This window comes from Strongylocentrotus purpuratus, unplaced genomic scaffold (genome assembly GCF_000002235.5).
Source record: "Strongylocentrotus purpuratus isolate Spur 01 unplaced genomic scaffold, Spur_5.0 spur5_scaffold_21, whole genome shotgun sequence".
Classification (NCBI taxonomy): domain Eukaryota; kingdom Metazoa; phylum Echinodermata; class Echinoidea; order Camarodonta; family Strongylocentrotidae; genus Strongylocentrotus; species Strongylocentrotus purpuratus.
Window position 1 is genome coordinate 21,469,522 of NW_022145607.1, and position 19,440 is coordinate 21,488,961.

General features: G+C 38.8%; 1 protein-coding gene across 3 annotated transcripts in view; it reads right to left on the minus strand.

Moving 5' to 3' along the window:
* Positions 1–19,440, minus strand: part of LOC593101 (RING finger protein 17) — a 107,652-nt gene that overhangs the window by 76,584 nt on the left and 11,628 nt on the right. For 2 of the 3 annotated variants that reach the window (XM_030995339.1, XM_030995341.1), the window contains exons 12-21: positions 18,870–19,076; positions 18,318–18,479; positions 16,622–16,814; positions 15,628–15,712; positions 15,054–15,128; positions 4,430–4,577; positions 3,038–3,153; positions 2,370–2,529; positions 1,081–1,196; positions 328–448 (exon numbers count right to left, since the gene is read on the minus strand). In XM_030995339.1, coding sequence (XP_030851199.1) covers positions 328–448; positions 1,081–1,196; positions 2,370–2,529; positions 3,038–3,153; positions 4,430–4,577; positions 15,054–15,128; positions 15,628–15,712; positions 16,622–16,814; positions 18,318–18,479; positions 18,870–19,076 — 1,383 coding nt within the window. The remainder of the gene's footprint in view (positions 1–327; positions 449–1,080; positions 1,197–2,369; positions 2,530–3,037; positions 3,154–4,429; positions 4,578–15,053; positions 15,129–15,627; positions 15,713–16,621; positions 16,815–18,317; positions 18,480–18,869; positions 19,077–19,440) is intronic. The other variant, XM_030995340.1, reaches the window with a different exon arrangement.

Consider the following 19,440-nt stretch of genomic DNA (forward strand, 5'->3'; position numbering starts at 1 on the left):
ATGTAATGATAAAGATGTAAAAGCTGTAATTGACAAAACCCCAAAAATATTTAAAATTATTCATTTACCACATGATAACTACTTCATGAATCAACATTCTTCTGAATCAAATGTTTGCATTACAGCTTCACTGCTAATACTCAAGGCAATTTAATTGTTCCCAGAGTTGTATCTGAGATGCTAAGTTTACTCTTCAAGACATTTGTTAAAGCTACATAAAGCTACTCCCTGGAATTACCAACAACAAATAAACAGATAACAATCCACAGACTGTGTGCTCTTAGACTTGTCTATCCAGTCACGTTCTACCTTTGGCTGGATTCTTACCCATGACAGAGACATCTAACGGCTTGAAGCTCACACACTGAGAGAAGACTAACTTAGACTCGTCTGTCCAGCCTATCTCTTTGTCTTTGGGTGCAACGTCCACCAAGCCACATGGCAAAGACTGCAAATTGGGAATGAAAAGCAACCAAGAGACACATTATGAGGCTAATCATTTGTGAAGAGGACAATTTCAATTTGTCCTATTGGGCTTGGAAAGAAGATCGAGTTGCAGCAATCCTAATTTTGTATTGACATGTATGTGTATGTCTCCTAATCTATCCTTCCTTTATAAATAAGATGACGAGATGACGTACATCTCAGTACCGCATTGTGTGTGCATATATAAATCTCTCACCATGTTGATGAAATAAGACATTGAGCACAAAAAAAAAATCTTTTTATTGATCTTATGTGTGTAAGAATATTGTATTACATGTACATTGTATCTTTATTCTGATTACATAATCGCAACCGCAAACCTTTGTGACGTGACGTGAGAATTTCGCAAATGTCACAATGGCCATTTTCAAAGAAAAAAAATATCTCATTTTCAGTGTTGTGTCGGTTGTGATAATAAAACTGATTGCATTTTGCGCCATGAAACTTTCAAGTCTGAACCTCTCGCATAAATTGTGAAAATCTCAGGTATTACAGAAGGTAACTAGTGGACTCCTGCCTTGTCTCATTCCCACAGGTTTAGTAAAGGAATAATCCAATTCCTGTGGGCCATGGGTGATAAGGGAAATATCTTACCAGTCTGTAGAGCTTGAGGAAGTCATCCGTCATCTTCTTGAGTTGCGTGTAGTGTATGGTAGCCGTGTTACCATAGTCAACATACAGGACCTCCACTTGCTGCTTGCCTGCGGCTCCTATAGTAGAAATATACCACAACAAATCCTTATCCATTCACTTTATTTCTACGGCTAGTCCACTATACTTTGTCCAATACCTTTAAGCCCCACTGCACTGCTTATAGCTTCTTGCGCCCTCTATATAGCAAACAATGCCTAATCGATGCCTGTTGGTCCCCCATGATCCTCTTTTTCTTAGGTTGATCGAGAGCTGATTTGATGAGATAACAACCTGTCAGTGACCTTACACGGAAGTAGCATACATGCCAACATTTGAAAATCAGAAATCTGTACAAATTATGCTATTTTTTAAAAAAAGAGGAACAATCCTAACTCTCCTATTCAATACTACAGACAAATTTGTACAGGAAGAGGAACACCTGCATTAAAATGATAATTATCTTCTCCCAAAAAGAGGAATGTTCCTCTTTAATCTGAACAGTTGGCATGTATGAAGTATAATCCCCCCCCCCCTGGCCAAACTAGTGCAGACAGGTTTTAATTGACATCACCAAAATGTATAGTATATCTGACGATTCTATCAAGTTGACAGTCCAATACTGAGGTAAACATATTTTCTTGTTAATCTGACCTTTGAATGCCACATACATTAAAGTCAGATCATGAGAACTAATAAATATACAGCAGCAAAAGCAAAATTAACGAGGCAACCATTTGAAAATCTCCTTTTGGCGAGTTTTAAATAAAGACGCTGTTGTGGGAGTGGGAAGGATTCTAATAAAACAGTTAGACAATACACTTACTGAGGACTTCTCCACTGTACCACCTCTTAATCCCCTTCAGACCCCTACAGTCTTATCATCCACTGAAAGCTAATAAGGCATTCAGGGATATCACTAAACACTCTTCTTACCCATCTCTAAATGGGATAGTCATTGAGGATTTTTCCTTTGCAGCACCTCGTGAACTTGTCACTTGCCTCCTATCCGTTTACATCTTAAAGCCCCATTGTACCACTTATAGCTACTTGCTCCCTCTATATAGAAAACAATGCCTAATCGGTGACCATTGGTCCTCCATGACCACCTTGTTCTTATGTTAATTGAGAGCTGAGTTGGTGAGATAGCCACCTGTCAGTGACCTTCCTGGGTGGTCTAATCCCTCCTAACCAAACTAGTACAGATGGGCTTTTAAGGGCAAAAAGGCATTAGAGGATAGAAAGAGACTTACTAAGGACTTCTCCTCTGTACCATCTCTGGTCTTCTTGGAAGAAAGCCATGCAGACCAGACCAGGATGAGGGCAAAAGACCTGCCATTCGGGTCCAATCCTCTTGGCATAGTCCACCTGAATCTTCTCCATCATCTCATTCAGGTAGTCCACAATCTCCATCTAAAAATAAACAATTTAAATGGATATGGTAGGAAGTTTTCATTTGCAGTAGGTCAGTAACACAATCATCAACTGTCAAGATATCAATGGCTTAAATCGGACACCTAGTTTGTTTGTTTTTTGTCAACAAAACTTGTACATTTGAAGACCTTGTTATGTTTCCTTTTATTTGTTGGAATAGTTTTGGGTATTTTTAAAGCAAACTTGGACCCATACGTACATCTTACCCTGATTCAAAATAATAATAATAATATTAATATATTAATAATAATATTTTGCTTTTATATAGCGCTTAATACATCTACGGTGTCTCTATAAAGCGTTTTACTGATATACTATTACCCCGGTCATTGGATTCAATACTTGCCCGCACACACTGTGTGTACAATCTCCACTCCCTGGGGAGCATCCCAGCCAGGCGCAAGATTCAAAATGAAGCACGGACTACACTTCATTAATTAAATCATAAACAGTACAAAGGCATTATTATCATGTCACTATGGCTTACATCTTGAACTGAGAAGCATTGTGGATCTGTGATGTGGCTGACTTGCACCACAAAGTCGTCTCCCTTGCATGGTACAGTGGGTGGCAGGTACCTCTTGGGAGGCACTATGGCTTGAGCTATGAGGGTGAGAAATGAAAATAAATTTAGGTTAACCCATTGCCTATAGGAAGCGGGTGGTCCCTGTGTTAAGCCTATGGGAACTAAAGAACTCAGTAGTCGACAGGTTAAATATTGACTTCACATGACTAAAGGGGCGTGGCAAGAAAGTTGTGATTGATAACTGATATTTGCAATCGATTGCAACTCAACTTTCTTGCAACGCCCCTCTAGTCTCCTAAATTTTCTAAGATTTTTGTTAGGATTAAAGTTTTAAAAATTAGATTAAGTTAACTACATGTAGATTTAACTTTTATTCTCCCCCCCCCCCCCCCCCCCCCCCCTCTCTCTCTCTCTCTCTCTCTCTCTTACTAATGGGGCGTTGCAAGAAAGTTGAGTTGTGATTAATTGCAAATTTGCAATTAATCACAAGACTTACGCTTGATTTGGGGGATTTGCAATTGTACATTTCTTGCTCTTATACGAAACACATGGGAAATTATTCTATATGCGACTACTGAAATTAAATTAAAAGAATGAAATCAGAATATTGTAAGAGACTACCAATCTAGTGCAATAAAAAAAAAAACTTGGATGACACAAAGCTGACCAAACTGACGGGCAAATACTCTGTTTGGTTTTACCAATACCACATTTATAGGCACCAGACAATTCTTCTCAGTGTACTTTTACATCTAGAAATATAAGGGTGTGGCTTTTTACTGCTTAGTTAGTCCAGTGATTGGTCTGCATACCTTTCTGTCATCACAGCTATATAATGTTGCACAACCCATCCTAAGGGCTTCATTGAGATAGACTCTCTAAATTATTTTGGTTTAAATGTCATTTTGCTTGTAAAACCATCATGCCAAATTTGAACCACATACATGTAGTGTACTTTAAAAGAATATCTCTCTACAGTATGTTTGAAAACAATCAGGTTATCACACTTGCTTTGGAATTCTATGTAGTGAAGATGGTATGAATTTCCTACTTTCTCATTCTTTTCAAATCCAAAGCTGCTGAGAGAGTCTTGAGAATTAGTTACTTGTTCACAATCAGAAGAAAAATTACATGTTTCAGTAGCTATCGCTTGTCACGCAGCAAGCTTCTTCAGGCCTTTGTCATAGCTGGCACTGTGGCTGATTCAGTATGACGTATGACAAGACTTACCTTTTTATCACATTTATCGCACATGTGTGTAATTTTCTTCTCTGCCCCTTACCCCCCCCCCCCCCCCCCCCGAAAAAAAAAGAAGCAGATGTTGAAATTTATCTGTGATAGGTAAGTACTTACGCTTAGGCACAGACTCTGGCGATATGAAGCAAGCAAGTTCCAGAAAGACTAGGGCATCCCTCAGCGAGATGGGCATATCATCTTTGATATCATCGTTTGGTTGCTGGTGGAGGTCTACGTACAACACATTACCAACCTGCCCTCTTTGCTGTAATAAAAAAGATGGAAAATGGCAAATATTTGATTATTAAAATCATTGATATTGTATATGCTTCAGTTATACATGTAGGGTGCAACATTTAACTTTTAAGAGAAGAAAGATTTTCAACTTTAATCAAGGCAAGTCAAAGGTACATGTATTTGTTCATGTTGTGAACAAAATGTTTTAGCATAATGGATGATAAACATAAATTGAAAACAATTGACAAAAATAGATTATTTGATACATTTCGTGTGATCAAGGTTCATGTCATAGGTATCAATGGGACATACTGTACAGGTCACACACTGGACTTCAAAACTTCTTTGTTAAACAGGCATTATAAAACAAGATCAATCCTTTGGATATGATAATGTACAATATGTAATTGCATGATTTACACATGGAAATACATGTCCACAAGTAATCAGTATAAAAGTCCAACACAATGCTTAATACAAGGAAAAAATATTAAATGTCAGCCTTGATCATTTTCCTCCTATAAAACGTGCTACACAATCAATAAACTCAGAACTATACTGAATAGATACAGCATGGGAGGATCACCATCTGTCAATGGCACTAAAGTTCATTACAAATGCAATCTGTTATTCTTCTTAATGAAATATTGTTGTTGCAATCTATTGGTGGACAAAATTGCTGGTTACAGTCATGGGAGCTGCTATTGACACTTGCCAATTGACAATATCTAAATGATCTGATGGTCTTGGAGACATTTTGCCTGAGGTCTTTGCAGTAAGCATGATTTATCAACATTGAATTGTGTAGTTGATTTCCACTAATCTCAGTTTGTCATCCCTCTATCACTCCCTCTCGTAATGTTGTTTATGATGATAATAATGATACTACAGTACTTCCCTTGGACATGTTCTATTTCTATTCATTTTTAATTTATGCTTACATTACACGTATCTATTACACTGAGTTTTCACTCTTTTATATCTTTCAGCTTCAAGTTTCACTTTAACTCTCAGTTGGATAACATATGGAAGTTCTCAGTCTGACACAAAAGAAAATCTTCAGAATTCATTGATAAAGTACCTTGCTTCTAATCAATCTTTGATAGATACATGTACAGTATGTGTCATATGGGCAAAGGAATGCAGACTTGGATTTGAAATCATGAAGACACTGATGGCAACAACAATATAACTCAGCATGATACGGGTCACTGTTTCATGCATATTCTGTAAAGATATTTTGGATGTACCTGTACAACAGCAACTTCTGGTCTTCCCGTTTCTCTTCTAGATGGAAAAAAGGACTGTTTATCTCATAGTATTCCAGGCTAACACACCTTGACACTGTAGTTTTAATGGTGCAACTTATTTAAAATATTCCCATGATATCTTGGAATAATGAAAATGTCTATATACCGGTAGGTATAGAAATGGAATAGCAGTCTTCTTCAAAAGAGACACGTACCTCTACATCATATGCACTTGAACATCACCATTGTTAGGAAGTATTTAGATGATATAGATCTCTTTTTGATAATTCCTCACATCTGTGTCAGTACATGTATAACTTCTACCACAAAAGCATGGATAAGTTTCAAGGAGTTCCCATCAAATGCCAATATAAACTGAACTCTCTCGCCCTGATCATAATTGCAATCCTACTCGCACAATGTGAATCTAAGACACTGAAATTAACAGAAGGGGATGAGGCCGATCTGGACTTTCAATACCCATGTTTTAGCACAAGGGTAACCTTACGGATGGGAAACAAGGCCCCATTTTACAACTCCAATCTTGAAATAAACTCACATCCCAAGAGATACAGTGTTCAGGGTCAAAATGACACTGAAAGCGAAAGTTGTTCCATCCATCTTGCGATAAATCCTGTGACCAGAAAAGACGAGGGTACATGCATCCTTACTGTGTATCAAGGAGATGAGATACTGGATGAAAACACCAAAAGAATCGGGCTGCTTGTGGATTATCCACCCGGCAACGCATCGTGCGAGTTGAGCCACGAGTACAGAGTAGGGGACTGGGTTTCGCTGCATTGCACTGCCCCCGTCGGAACCCTTCCAGGCGAGATCAAATGCTTCCAACGTGGAATGAGGATCCCCCCTGTGGCTATGCCATTTCAGACCAACCAGGTCTTGGAGCAGACGTTCTGGGTGGTTAAGAGATCGTATCCTACGTTCTGCTGCACTTCGACGCAACAGCAACCCACGGAATTGTGCGAGTGCAGAGACTCAGTGTGGGATCCCTCGAATGACACAGAGTCAAATAGTGACATAAATCCTTGCCCTAACACAACACCAGATCCATCAAATTCTCAAATTCCAGAGAACTCTAACGAAACAATTAATGCACTTGCACAAACACCAACTAAGCACACTTCGAAGAATAGGTATCTCCTGACCATCTTCTGTATGTTCATACCGGTACTTCTAATTGTAATGATGTTTGTTGTGATTAGTGGTATTATTCTGTTCAAGGGTAAACGTGAAAGTCAGATGAAGATGAATAAACTCAAGAAAAAGAAGAGTAATAGCCAGGAAAAAGCAGTTTACATGAAACTTCCAACTGCATAAGGTTCCAAAGTTTGAATTCAAATCAATGCCACTTTTACACCCATTGCCTGTAGTAACCGAGGGATTGCAAGGCATGAGCAAAATGCAGAATGAGGTAATGAAAGGAATATTTAAAGTGTTGTCTTTAAACATGGTATGTAGTACTCAATCAGCTAAATAAAAATGTTTCTTATTTTCCCCTTCACTTTTTTTTATTTCTTATAAACCAAATCTAGAACCTAGACTCTAATTAAGAATGATGGATATAAACCAAATATACGCTGCCTATATTCAAGTGAAAATATCACTCTCGGCAACACCACACTACCATTGTCCTACGAGGCTGTACCCCTCAGCTTAAGAAAGTAGTTCTGCTCATGTCACTTCTGGTATCACAATTTCGAACATAGCTTCATGTGCCCTTTATTATGTGAAAGTGTTGTGATATATAGTGGTTCATTCATTTGAATATAATTACAAGGGTTGAGGTTTGAATCACAGCCCGGCACTAAGGTCCACATTTGCCACTCTCCATCCAGGTGAACATGGGTACCTGGAAATTGCTGGGGGTAATAACAATTGCAGGGCCCTCTGGAAGAGCAGCATTGGTGCTGATGAGGCTTCCCAGAGTAAATTATATTATTACTACTTTATTACTACCATACTCCTTATTTCAAATTTGTATCAACAAAATGATAACTCTAGTATGTTGGAGATACAGTACATGTAAATGTAAGTTTACCAAATGGAAACATTTTTTATTCTTGGATCTGATGACACAATATTTCATTATAAAATTTGCATCTGGCAAACCATATAAACTAATTTATGAAAGAGGATAGAGTTTTAATAAGTCAGTTTGATTTTCCTATTGAAAAATAATAACAATTTGTAATGTTACGTTATGCCTTGTAGGTAGGCCTACATATTCTGATTTGGATAAATAAATGGTCAAGAATCAACATGTCTATTTCTGTAATGGTGGAACCAAGTTCATTATATTTCTTGGATTTCAGTGAATGTGATGATTGTACAAGTGAATTAAAGTGAATGTGGTGATACTGATAACAAGGCAGCGAGAAAAAAACACAAGAGCGGTGAGCGATTTAGCTCTGGAAAAGCTACAAAATAGCTCTTGGTATTATGCTGAAAAAGAGCTCTGGTTATAAAACTTCAAAATATGTATAAAAAAAAAAAGTGCTCTTTTACAACACCAAATCCTACATAAGCTCCTGCAAACATAAATTTTTTTTTTTTACACTGTAACATACATTTGTACAAGCTTGCTATAACTATTTGAATTATGTACACTGTAATGTTTTCTATGAATCATTTTAGTAAACAAAATCTAAAGTGCATAATTTCTATGGACAAAAATATTTCCATAAACTAGTCACTTTGAAATGGAATCCCCATGCAGTAATTGCAATTTTGAAACAAATAAACAAAAAACAACAACAACAAAACACACTATCCTTATTTCTAGTACATAACAAATAAGAACAATCAGGATAAGTGCTTGCTGCTAATTGTTGTTTGATCGTAACTTTAAAAGTTAAGTAATTTATCCTCAACTGGAAGTTTCTTTTCGCTTTATACATGTATCTGTTTCTCTCTTTTTTTATGCTCAAACTTTTAACCAACTTGGTGAGCGGTAGTCTTACCCCAATAACCATTAGCAAATACAATCATACTTCAAGAACACCTTCGGACAAGTGATACAAATAAACAATGAATTATATGTACATGTATAGCACACAAAGCTTCTAAGTTCTAAACCAAAGGTACATATACAACTTTGTCACATGTGAATGAAAATATGAATTGGTTAATCAGCTACTCAGCAAGTTTCATGTTGACAAACTCTTGAAGGCAAGAAATTATCACAATAAAGTGTAGCAGCTGAGCAAACACAGCTGTATTCTAATGCACATGCATCCAAGATATGCTCAAGATGGAAACCAATTTATTACTATTTACTACCCCTTTTTATCATACAGTGCAAACATATGGTTACTTATAATTTTGTATAATAAAGTAAACATCTTCTGAAAAATACCTGGAAATATACAGGGAAATAGAACATGTGCATGAACTAAAACAAAATAGGTTAGGTACCTGTAATCAGCATGTGTTGATAAACTCTTTTATGGATAAAATTTCAAAATATAGAAAATTGTAGCTGAAGGATATTAGACAAAGACCTCAAGTCTCGGGACCCTGGCTACAAGAGTATGCAGTAAATAGTACCTGGGCTTTAGCCAAGCTGCCTATAACAAAGGCATATCTGAAAGCAATCACAGAATTATTATAAAAACTCTCAACCCAGGATGAGAATGACAAATGTTTGCTTTTCATCTGCAGAGCATAGAGAACACTCTGGTGAATGTAGGAAAGTTTGGGAGCTACAGTATACATGACAATAAGAGTTGTAGGCATGTATCGTTGGTCTGCACAACCTCCATCAATATTATTGGAATACTTTCAAACCAAATTCCTCATGACAATGAGGCTGAATTTCGGTATGTATCATCAAAGTGTGATTTTGTTTTTATTTCATTTTATTTAATACAAATTATGTTTCTATTTATTTTCATCTTTAACCCTTTCAGAAAATACATGTACCGACACTGAATCTCAAACTTTTGGGTCTAAGAAACTCTTTTTTTCTTCAAAATTTGCAAGTGGATATGAATTTAAATATCATGAAACAGGGTTCTTTTTTGTAGACTCATTTTTCATGAGACTGAAGGAATAATAATAATTCAAATGGATGTCTAAAAAACAATCTACAATCAGATCTACAGTACATCTTGAACTGTAATATAAAATGACAATTCTGCAAGTACAGTTGTGAGATTTTATTTGTCAATATCTCTAAAGCCTGGATTACATTTGGCCTGTGATTAGTCTATTTGTCAATATCTCTATTAGTCTATTTGTCAATATCTCTAATGCCTGGATTACATTTGGCCTGCGATTAGTCTACAGAGCCCGTATCCTGCCCGTATCCCCTTTTCCGTGCGGCCTCTGTGCGGAGGCAGGAGGTGGCCGTGAGATTTACGTACGGGTTCATGGGCTCTTCAGCCTTTACGATTTTGTTTCGCGAGAAGTAAAACAAATTTGAAAAAATTGTAAGCCTGTAGCCCGTATACATGTCGTAGGTGGCATTGCACAATCCCCGCACGGGCATCGCTTGGAGGCCTCGCACTGATTGTGCAGCAAACATACGATTTTTCGGTGAATATGGGGGCAAAAAAAATCGTACAGAGATTGTAGACTCATGGGGCATTCGCACGGCCATTGCACAGCTATCGCAAGGTTGCTGCTCGCTGCCCATGCAGTATCCGTGATATTGAGCAGTCGTCCCGCGCCTTCTCCGCGCCTTCTCCGCGCAACCTTCAAAAGGAAGCTGCACGGGCTCCGTACGATTTCCGTGCGGAGGCTGCGGAGACTGCACAGCTACTGCATTCAAATTGCACGATTTCTGTATAATCTCCGAGCAGCCTCTATACGGATTTGCCCCAGCCTGCCCCCAAGGGCCAATACAATAAATGGCACCATGCTCGTAGATAATGTAAACACAAACATCGTAGCCCGTAGCCTCCTACGATGTCTACAAAATATCGTAGACTAATTTATCGTACGGGCAAATGTAATCCAGGCATATGAGTGCTATTAAAAATTGAAGTGTTATTATACGACCTGTGTACATTGTATACTCTACAGGGAACGTCAATTTAACCCTGATTTGTTAAAGAAAAGGGATGTTATGACTGTTTCGTTGAAAATTTCCATCTTCGAAACATTTATATATTTGTAGGATCACCTGAATTTGTGAGAGTATTTCCAGTTGGAAAAAACCATGGATCTTCATCGATTTCCAAAGCCAAGTGATACCAAACAAAAAAGCAAATGAAGGCAGTGCAACTCATAGTAATCTACTCATGGGATGCCTGAGGGGACCTATCATCGTCACTTTGAGGGGCAGAAGTCATTCCAGAATTGATTTATACCATATACATGTACATGTACCTGTTTACTACACCTGGGTTAAGAATGACAAATGAAATATATTGCCAAAGGACCTTTGTATCATTGACAGATCTGACTGTATCAATTTATTCCACCACAGTTTTGATAAGTTACCAGAAACTGTATTCAAGCCGAAAATGATATTCCATTTGATTTGTATTGTAGCTACCCTGTTAACCCAGTGTGACTCTAAAATACTGAGATTGGTAGAGGGAGAGGTGGCACTACTTGATTTCCAATATCCTTGCGACAGTACCGATATCACTTTGAGGAAGGGCTATCTGACTCCATTCTACAGTTTGGCCCATCCTAAATCAAACCTGATGCCTCAAAGGCATACCCTTGGTCATCAATGTGAAAGCAGTACTTGCTGCCTCTACCTTACAATAAACCCTGTAAAACGAACTGATGTGGGTACATACATCCTTACCGTGTACAAAGACAGCGAGCTATTGGACGAGTATACGGTACGAATAGGGTTGCGTATTGCTTATCCTCCTGGCAGGGCACAATGTCAATTGACAGGAGATCATCAGATAGGGGTATGGGTCTCTCTACACTGTACAGCTCCTATCGGAACCCTGCGCGGCCGTATCAAATGCTATCAACGTGGCTTGAGGTTACCCCTGCTTACGCAACCTGCACAGAGAGACAACATTTTGGTGCAGACGTTTTGGATGATTAAGAGATCATACCCTACATTTTGCTGCACTGCCACCATACCGGACATCACCGACAGGTGCGACTGTAACGATTTTGTCTGGGATCCCTCAAACAATACGCAACCAACATCACTGTACACCCATGCCCTTACTCGCTGGAAGATAATAATCCTCTGTCTCCTCAAACTGCAGAGGATGCAACAATCCAGTCTTTCGCCACAAAGTCCCTGATGACAACACTCATGAAAACAAGAAGTGAGCAGAAGGCAAATTCAGATAATAGCTCTCTTCTGACCATCTTAAATATTTTCCAACCAGTGTTAGTTATAGGATTTGCATTGATTGTGCTAGGTGACGTCATTGCATGTTGCAAATGATTAGACAATATGCCTCTGCCTATGCTCAGTTTACATGGTAACACCAATCCTTTGATCTTTGGTATTTTCATGGTATTTATTTCCAAACTGTTCAACATCTCAACAAACAGAAACAATGTACATGTATGTGTCGTACCTTCTGAGTTTTCCTGACAAGTAAATGTTTCAATCAAAAAACAGTCAGGTAACAACAACTTAGCCAAAATTAGCTGCAATTTTTTGTATGGTGTCTTCAGTTGTTTTATTTCTGTGGAAAACCTGAAATCATGTCCATCTTGGAATAAATTTCCTGATTCAGGGTTTAAAAAACTCCAGTAAAGATTTGAAGCACATGAAAAAAGTAAAGGTAAAATACATTACATGTATATATAATGTGTCAATAATTGTGCATGCAATTGGGTGAGAGTGAGTCTGTCAGTTAATGTATGGATGGATGGATCAGAGTAAGATTAAAGAACTACAGATGTACTGTACACGTGTGTATCTTAAAACTGCCAGTTACATGTACATGTATAGTGCATTATCAGTACTATTCGACTAAAAGATACAAAAATTACATGTACACCTGTACATCTATAATTTCAACTGATTGAAAAAGGGAACTAAAGCTATGGTCACAAATCAGAGCAGCGACCGACCGATCAGTAGCCTGCTCGGTCGCTGCTGAAATTTAGGCATCGCCCAGCGATTAGGTCGGTGCCCGGGCGGCGACCGCCCAGGCACCGAGCGTATTTTGGGCGGCGAGTGAAAAGTGAGCAGGCGCCGCCCAAATTTTAACTCCGCGCTAAAACTTCAGCGGCGACCGAGCGATGCCCTAAAAACGAGCGGTGCCTGGGCGGCCGCCGCTCGGTGGCCGGGCAGCCGCCGGGCAGAATTGGTTAAAAACTCGCCGCTCGGCCGCCGAGCAGGCTACTTTTGGTTAATGTGACCATAGCATAAGTGAAAGCTGTTTGAAAAATGCCTGGGGAAATGAGAGAATTCAGTAATCAACTGGTTGATAGTCAATATGGTAATACATTTTGCATGAACAAAGGCACTTATGGTATATGTATGTACACACAACCAGCAGCTGCTTGCATTCATGTACACCTGCTTGTAAAAAGTTCAAGTGCATGAGGTAGCAGGTGCAAATTATTTTATTGCAGAAATTCCGGATCTGGGAAGATTTGATTGATAGATTTAATGGTATATGAAATTAATATTTAATCAGAGGTACACACTTGACTCGTTACAAGCAAATAGTGTGGAGGACAAAGTACACTACATTGTTGTGGTGTAACACATGCACCTTATAGATGAATAATAAAGAAAGGAAGCCCTCTCATGCTGTGACATGAAAAGGCTCAGAGTAGTACATGTATACTGTCACGTGTCATTATGTTGTTGTTTCAGTTTTAGAATGTCACACACATACACAAAGCAGTTCCTCTGCTAAGAGCATTGTCTCTATGTAAAAATACAGAAATTAGCATCCTTCTGGCTCTAAACAGACAAATTGTTAAAGCATAGAGGTAAATGTATTTTACAGTGTTACATACACTCCAACTCCAGCAAGGAAAGAGCATGAGATAAAAAAATATGCTTCACATGTCCATAATTCCATCCTGTGTCAATATTACCATCAGTAAATGTGAATAAGTGATTTAAAATGGATGGCCTCAAGTAAACAAATCAATCAAGAGTTTGTGTTCTATGAGAACTCATCAAGACTGCATCCTGTTATTCTACCATTGCTTGAAATACTTCTAAGGTTTCTCTTGACCCGCCCCCCCCCCCTCTTTTCCCATTTTCTTTTTAGTGTGAATGTGACCATCAAATTTTGTGTGTAAGGTGAACAGGTTATTGTATATACAGGTAACAACTGAATTATACATACATGTACTCTTTGTAAATTTGATGTTTTGGTTGTTTTTCGTAACTTGAGGTGGGCTGGTTAAATAAGGGCCTTTGCTGAATACTTTTTAGATGTAAGCTTTAATATGCCACATTCTCAAGAAACACAAATCAGAACAATTCAATTTTTCACATACTCAACAAATTATAAAACTTTAAGGGTATGAATAATTTAGTTGTTAACTGTATAAAGTAATCACTGAGTGATGTAATGTGAATTAACACTCATCAGGACTGTCTTCTGCCCTTCTACCATGACTTGAAAAGCTTCTGAGATTTCTATTGGCCACCTTCCACCGGTGTTTCGTTTTTTGTACGAATATGATTAAGTATTCATTTTCATGAAGTAATCATTGAGTGATGTAATGTGAATTAACACTCATCAGGACTGTCTTCTGCCCCTCTACCATGACTTGAAAAGCTTCTGAGATTTCTATTGGCCACCTTCCACCGGTGTTTCGTTTTTTGTACGAATATGATTAAAGTATTCATTTTCATGAAAGCCAACAGGGTAATGAGAGTGTACTGTATGTTCCAATATAAACAAAGTAATCACTGAGTGGTTTAAATGTGAACTTACGCTCATCAAGACTGCCTCCTGCCCCTCTACCATGGCTTGAAAGGCTTCTGAAGCTTCTATTGGCCACCTTCCACCGGTGTTTCGTTTTTTGTACGAATATGATTAAGTATTCATTTTGATGAAAGCCAACAGGGTAATGAGAGTGTATGTTCCAATAAACAAAGTAATCATTGAGTGACATAATGTGAACTTATGCTCATCAAGACTGCCTACTGCCCCTCTACCATGGCTTGAAATGCTTCAAAGGCTTCTCTTGGCCACCTTCCACCGGTGTTTCATTTTTTTGTACGAATATGACCAAAGTATTTTTTGTCGAAAGCCAAAAGGTTAATAAGAGTGTATGGTTCAATATAAGGAAAGTAATCACTGAGAGATGTAATGTGAACTTACGCTCATCAAGACTGCCTCCTGCCCTTCTACCATGGCTTGAAAGGCTTCTGAAGCTTCTCTAGGCCATCTTCCATCCTAAATAAAACATGGTGAAACAAAGTATTGGTATCAGCTGGAATGTCACTTTAAACTTTATAGGAAAGAAACTGGTCGAAGAAATATATATTTTAACAAAAGTTGAAATTTACATTACCTGTTGTAAGTTAGGACAAGCCATAATGTTTGTCCTACCTGGCAACAACTAACGTATGTAGTTCGCATTCTGACTATTGAAAAACAATTATTTGTAACAGATGATGAAATGATTGAGGCACCTCACAAAGATTTATACATTAGACTTGGCCACATTGGGAAAATGGTCTACTTTGAGACACCTGTTATACCCTCTTTACACAAGTGGCAGTGCATAATTATGTTGATACATGATTATTTTACAAGGTGCAGAAGATAACAAAATTTTAAATTTTAAAAAACGGAGTACCTAAAGAAAAATGAGGTCAAATATTTTTAGAGGTGTATTTTTGTTGCTAATCCATCAGCAATCTAGTAATAAATTCAAGACAAGAAATTCTACCTTCTGTGTTGACACAATGTCGACCAATGAACAGCAGATAGCGATGTCTGGTTCACGCTCATACTTGGGACGGATCTTGCATAATCTACAAAGAGAGAGAGAGAGAGAAGAAGAGGTATGCTGAATGAGAAGAGAGCCATGAAAACGCATTTGGAGAAGAATCAATGACAAAACGATAGTAAAATACATGTCCGTATATATCTCATATAAATGAAAGAGGATAGAATGAACAGAGGAGAGTATCCAAAGACAGGGTATTTGAGGTTACCAGACTCTACCCTGAGATAATTTTTTTTAATTCATTTCTGCCTCTGGATTAAAATAGTTATCTGGGCTCTCAAAGAAATTAGAGAACAAATATTCTATGACTTTCCATGACTTTCCATGACCCATTTTTGCCAGATTCTTAGATCAAATAAGTTTTATTATGGTATCGGTTGCACTATCTAAGCGGTGTAGGAATGCCACGTCCATTGCCATTTCAAATTGGAAGACTACACACAGACCACACCCACGATCAATTTCCATGACTTTCCATGATTTTCCAGAAGAACTTAGTTTTCCATGACTTTCCAGGTCTTTCCATGATGGAAAAACTGGTTGGTCAACAACCCCCCCCCCCCTCCTCTATTAGGTATCACAAATGCACACAAGTATCATTTTCAAACATCTAGGGAAACTCGCAAATTCTTATTCCATACTTGTGCCAAATAATTGTAATCCTCTAGTAATCCCATATTTTTTGTTACTTTATTACATATAAGTACATGCCACTCTAACTTGCTGACAACATCAAGATGAAGGCCTATGATACTGAAAGCTACACACAAACTCAAAGGCCTAAATTCACAAAGGAGGTTTGTACAAACCTTGGTTTGAAACGCGTCAAAACGCATCATATGACGCACATAAACCTCCTTTTTGAATTCGGGCCATAAGGATTTCTTGCTTTAGAATCCACCTGAATCAAAGTCATATGTGAATGACCCCTTACCTGGATATCGGCACCCATTCTGTATTGCCATAATCGATGTAGCCGACCTCTACCTTGGGCTCTTTCTCCTCATCACCCTTGTCATCAGGGTCAAGGGTCGCCTGTCCTCCGTTCTGAAGGGAGTCTGGGAGGGTCTTGATGATTGCACGGTACCACTGGCTGTCCGCAGAGAACTTACAGCAGCAACGGAGCCCTGGAAAAAACAAAATGATGTCATCCGATTAAAGAAATCGCTGATCAAACATCTGGGAAACTACAACAAATGATTGAGCACAATGAGAGTAGGATTCGTGACCTTGAAGTCACAATAGATAACAGGGAACACAGATTGAAGAACGTAGAGGAAGAATTACAGAAGAAGGGAAACAAACTTCAGGAGTTAGAGATGGCAACAAACAATCTACAGCAATACTTGAGGCGTTCATCATTGCACATTGTTGGTGTTCAGGAAAATGCTAATGAAGACACCTATCAGCTGATCTGCGACATCACCAACACGAAACTTCACATCCCCTCAATGCGTGAAACTGGGAAACGCACTGGACAACGGCCGCGGTCCATCATTGTCAAATTATGTAGCTATCGGAAACACAACAAAATCATCAAGGCATGAAAGAAGTTGAAAAATACTGGAATAACAATACAAGAGGATTTGACCCCACAAAATGAGCAGTGTTTCCCAAATGATCAAGGAGTTAGAGTGGGATTCACTGGAGAATCGAAGGAGGATTGCTGTACAAGATCATAAACGGAGAAGTGGGAATCAAGGCCGACACATACATTCAAAACAACATAAGAGGGGGAAGAACAACTAGAGGGAACAGAAAAAGAATCCAGATGGTATTGATTAAGAAGGACGTGCACAAGTACTCATTCTTCAACCGGACAGCAGCAGAATGGAACCTACTCAAGGAGGAAACAGTTATGTCTACCTCCAGTGCAGTCTTCAAGCAGAAACTTCAAATGTGAAACACCTCTCCTTCCATAGCACAACCACGACCATACAAATCAAAACGTTGGTGAAGTACAGTTAAACCTGAATCTACCGACGCAACCGAAACAGAAACAGAAAATGCAAGTCTGTACAAGAAAACCTCTGAGGGCTGTACAAGAACCCACTATTATTGTTATCATCACTACCATTATTTTCAGTATTATTATTATGGAAAATTATTCTACAGGGAAAGCACTAATTTTGCATCATGAACTCTGCAACAACAAGAACTTTCATGTGGGACAATAATTGATGTAAATTAAAGTTTTAATGGAAGCTGCTGCCTTTTCAAAAGGAGAAGATGTGTGAGTAAAAAATGCCTAGAGGTGGTGAGGTCTAAGCATAAAACATGTACTAGAATTGTATGTCTTTAATACCTCAATGCTCGAGTTGACTGGCATCTGCAAACCAAGTTGTGGAATTTGATGCTTCTTTCTGAACTCAACGTCTGATTCTTACCCAAGTACATTCCACGTACCATCAAGGACTGGAACTCACTACCCCCCCCCCCCCCCCCTGACATCCAAAACACCTACACCTTCAAACTACAAGCAACCTACTTTTTCCCCAACCAAGACTTGAGCAATAACAACTAAACAAGCAACAGTGTGCACCCCCTCATCCTCCTGTTTGGTTCCTAACGGGACATTGCAGAGTATTCCAAAGAAAGAAAAATAAATCATTCAATGACAAGAGACTTACCGACAACGAGCGGGTCTGGCATCCGTTTCTTCTTGTCCTCACTTTCACACAACTTGTACAACGCCTTCATCATCCTGTCCAAGCGAGGGCGGTCTGCTTTCCGTTGGATGTAGAAGCGAGCCGGTGATCTAATGTGGACCACATGGACCAGGTTTTGGGATACTATTGGAAAGGAGTAAAAGAGACATCATTGTTTTCATGTAGTATATTTTACATAGAAGTCAAATCACTCATTAACAATGAAAGGGTCGAGAGATGGCATCAGAATCTACCCCTCCCAAAAAGCAGTTCCAGAGAGAGGCTTAGGGAGGGGGGGGGGAGGGGGGAGAGTCAAGAACTCCCTCCCCAGGCTCTCCTCCCCCTCCTCTAAAAAGAAAAAGGGTGTGAGGCACGTGTAGAAAATGAAAGCAAAAACCCGCAACCCCCCCCCCCCCCCCCACCAAAAAAAAAAAAAAAAAAAAAAAAAAAAACCATCCCCACGCATCTTTTCATGCCATTTCATATCGCTAAGCTACCTAAACTGTCGGTTCACCTCTGGAAATCGCTACTCACCTGATGAACATGAAGCTATAATCTTTGATGCAGCCTGTGACGATGCTTTCCTGGGAGCTGCAGGTTGCTGCTGCTGTTGCTGGCCCCGTTTCTTGGCTGGTGCGGTCTGCTGTTGAGCCTGTGATGCGGTTCCGTTCTGAGACGAGACATGGTTCTTGGGGTTGGGAGTCTTCTTTTGGTCTCCCCTACCTTTACCACTTGGACTTGCTAAAGAGAGAAGAAAGAAATAGCATTTTATCATCCCTGTATTTAAAGTTGTGTCACCATACTATTAAAAAATAAATTTGTCATGGATGTGATTTTGTTTCATGCATTGCTTTATAGTCCATTCTTACTGCTGCATGCCAAAAGTTCTCTAGGCTTTTTTTTTGTAACATGGAATATGCCACTAAATACTGGTCTTTTAAAAATAATTCCCAGTTGTCATAAATACAAATGAAAAATGCAATATGGCTTTGTTATGGATTCTACTTAGGTTCTGCTTTGGTAAGTGTGTTGTCTATTTCAGTGAAATTTCATCCATGATATATATTGATTATTATTTTAATGCTCTGCAAAAAGGTGATGGAAT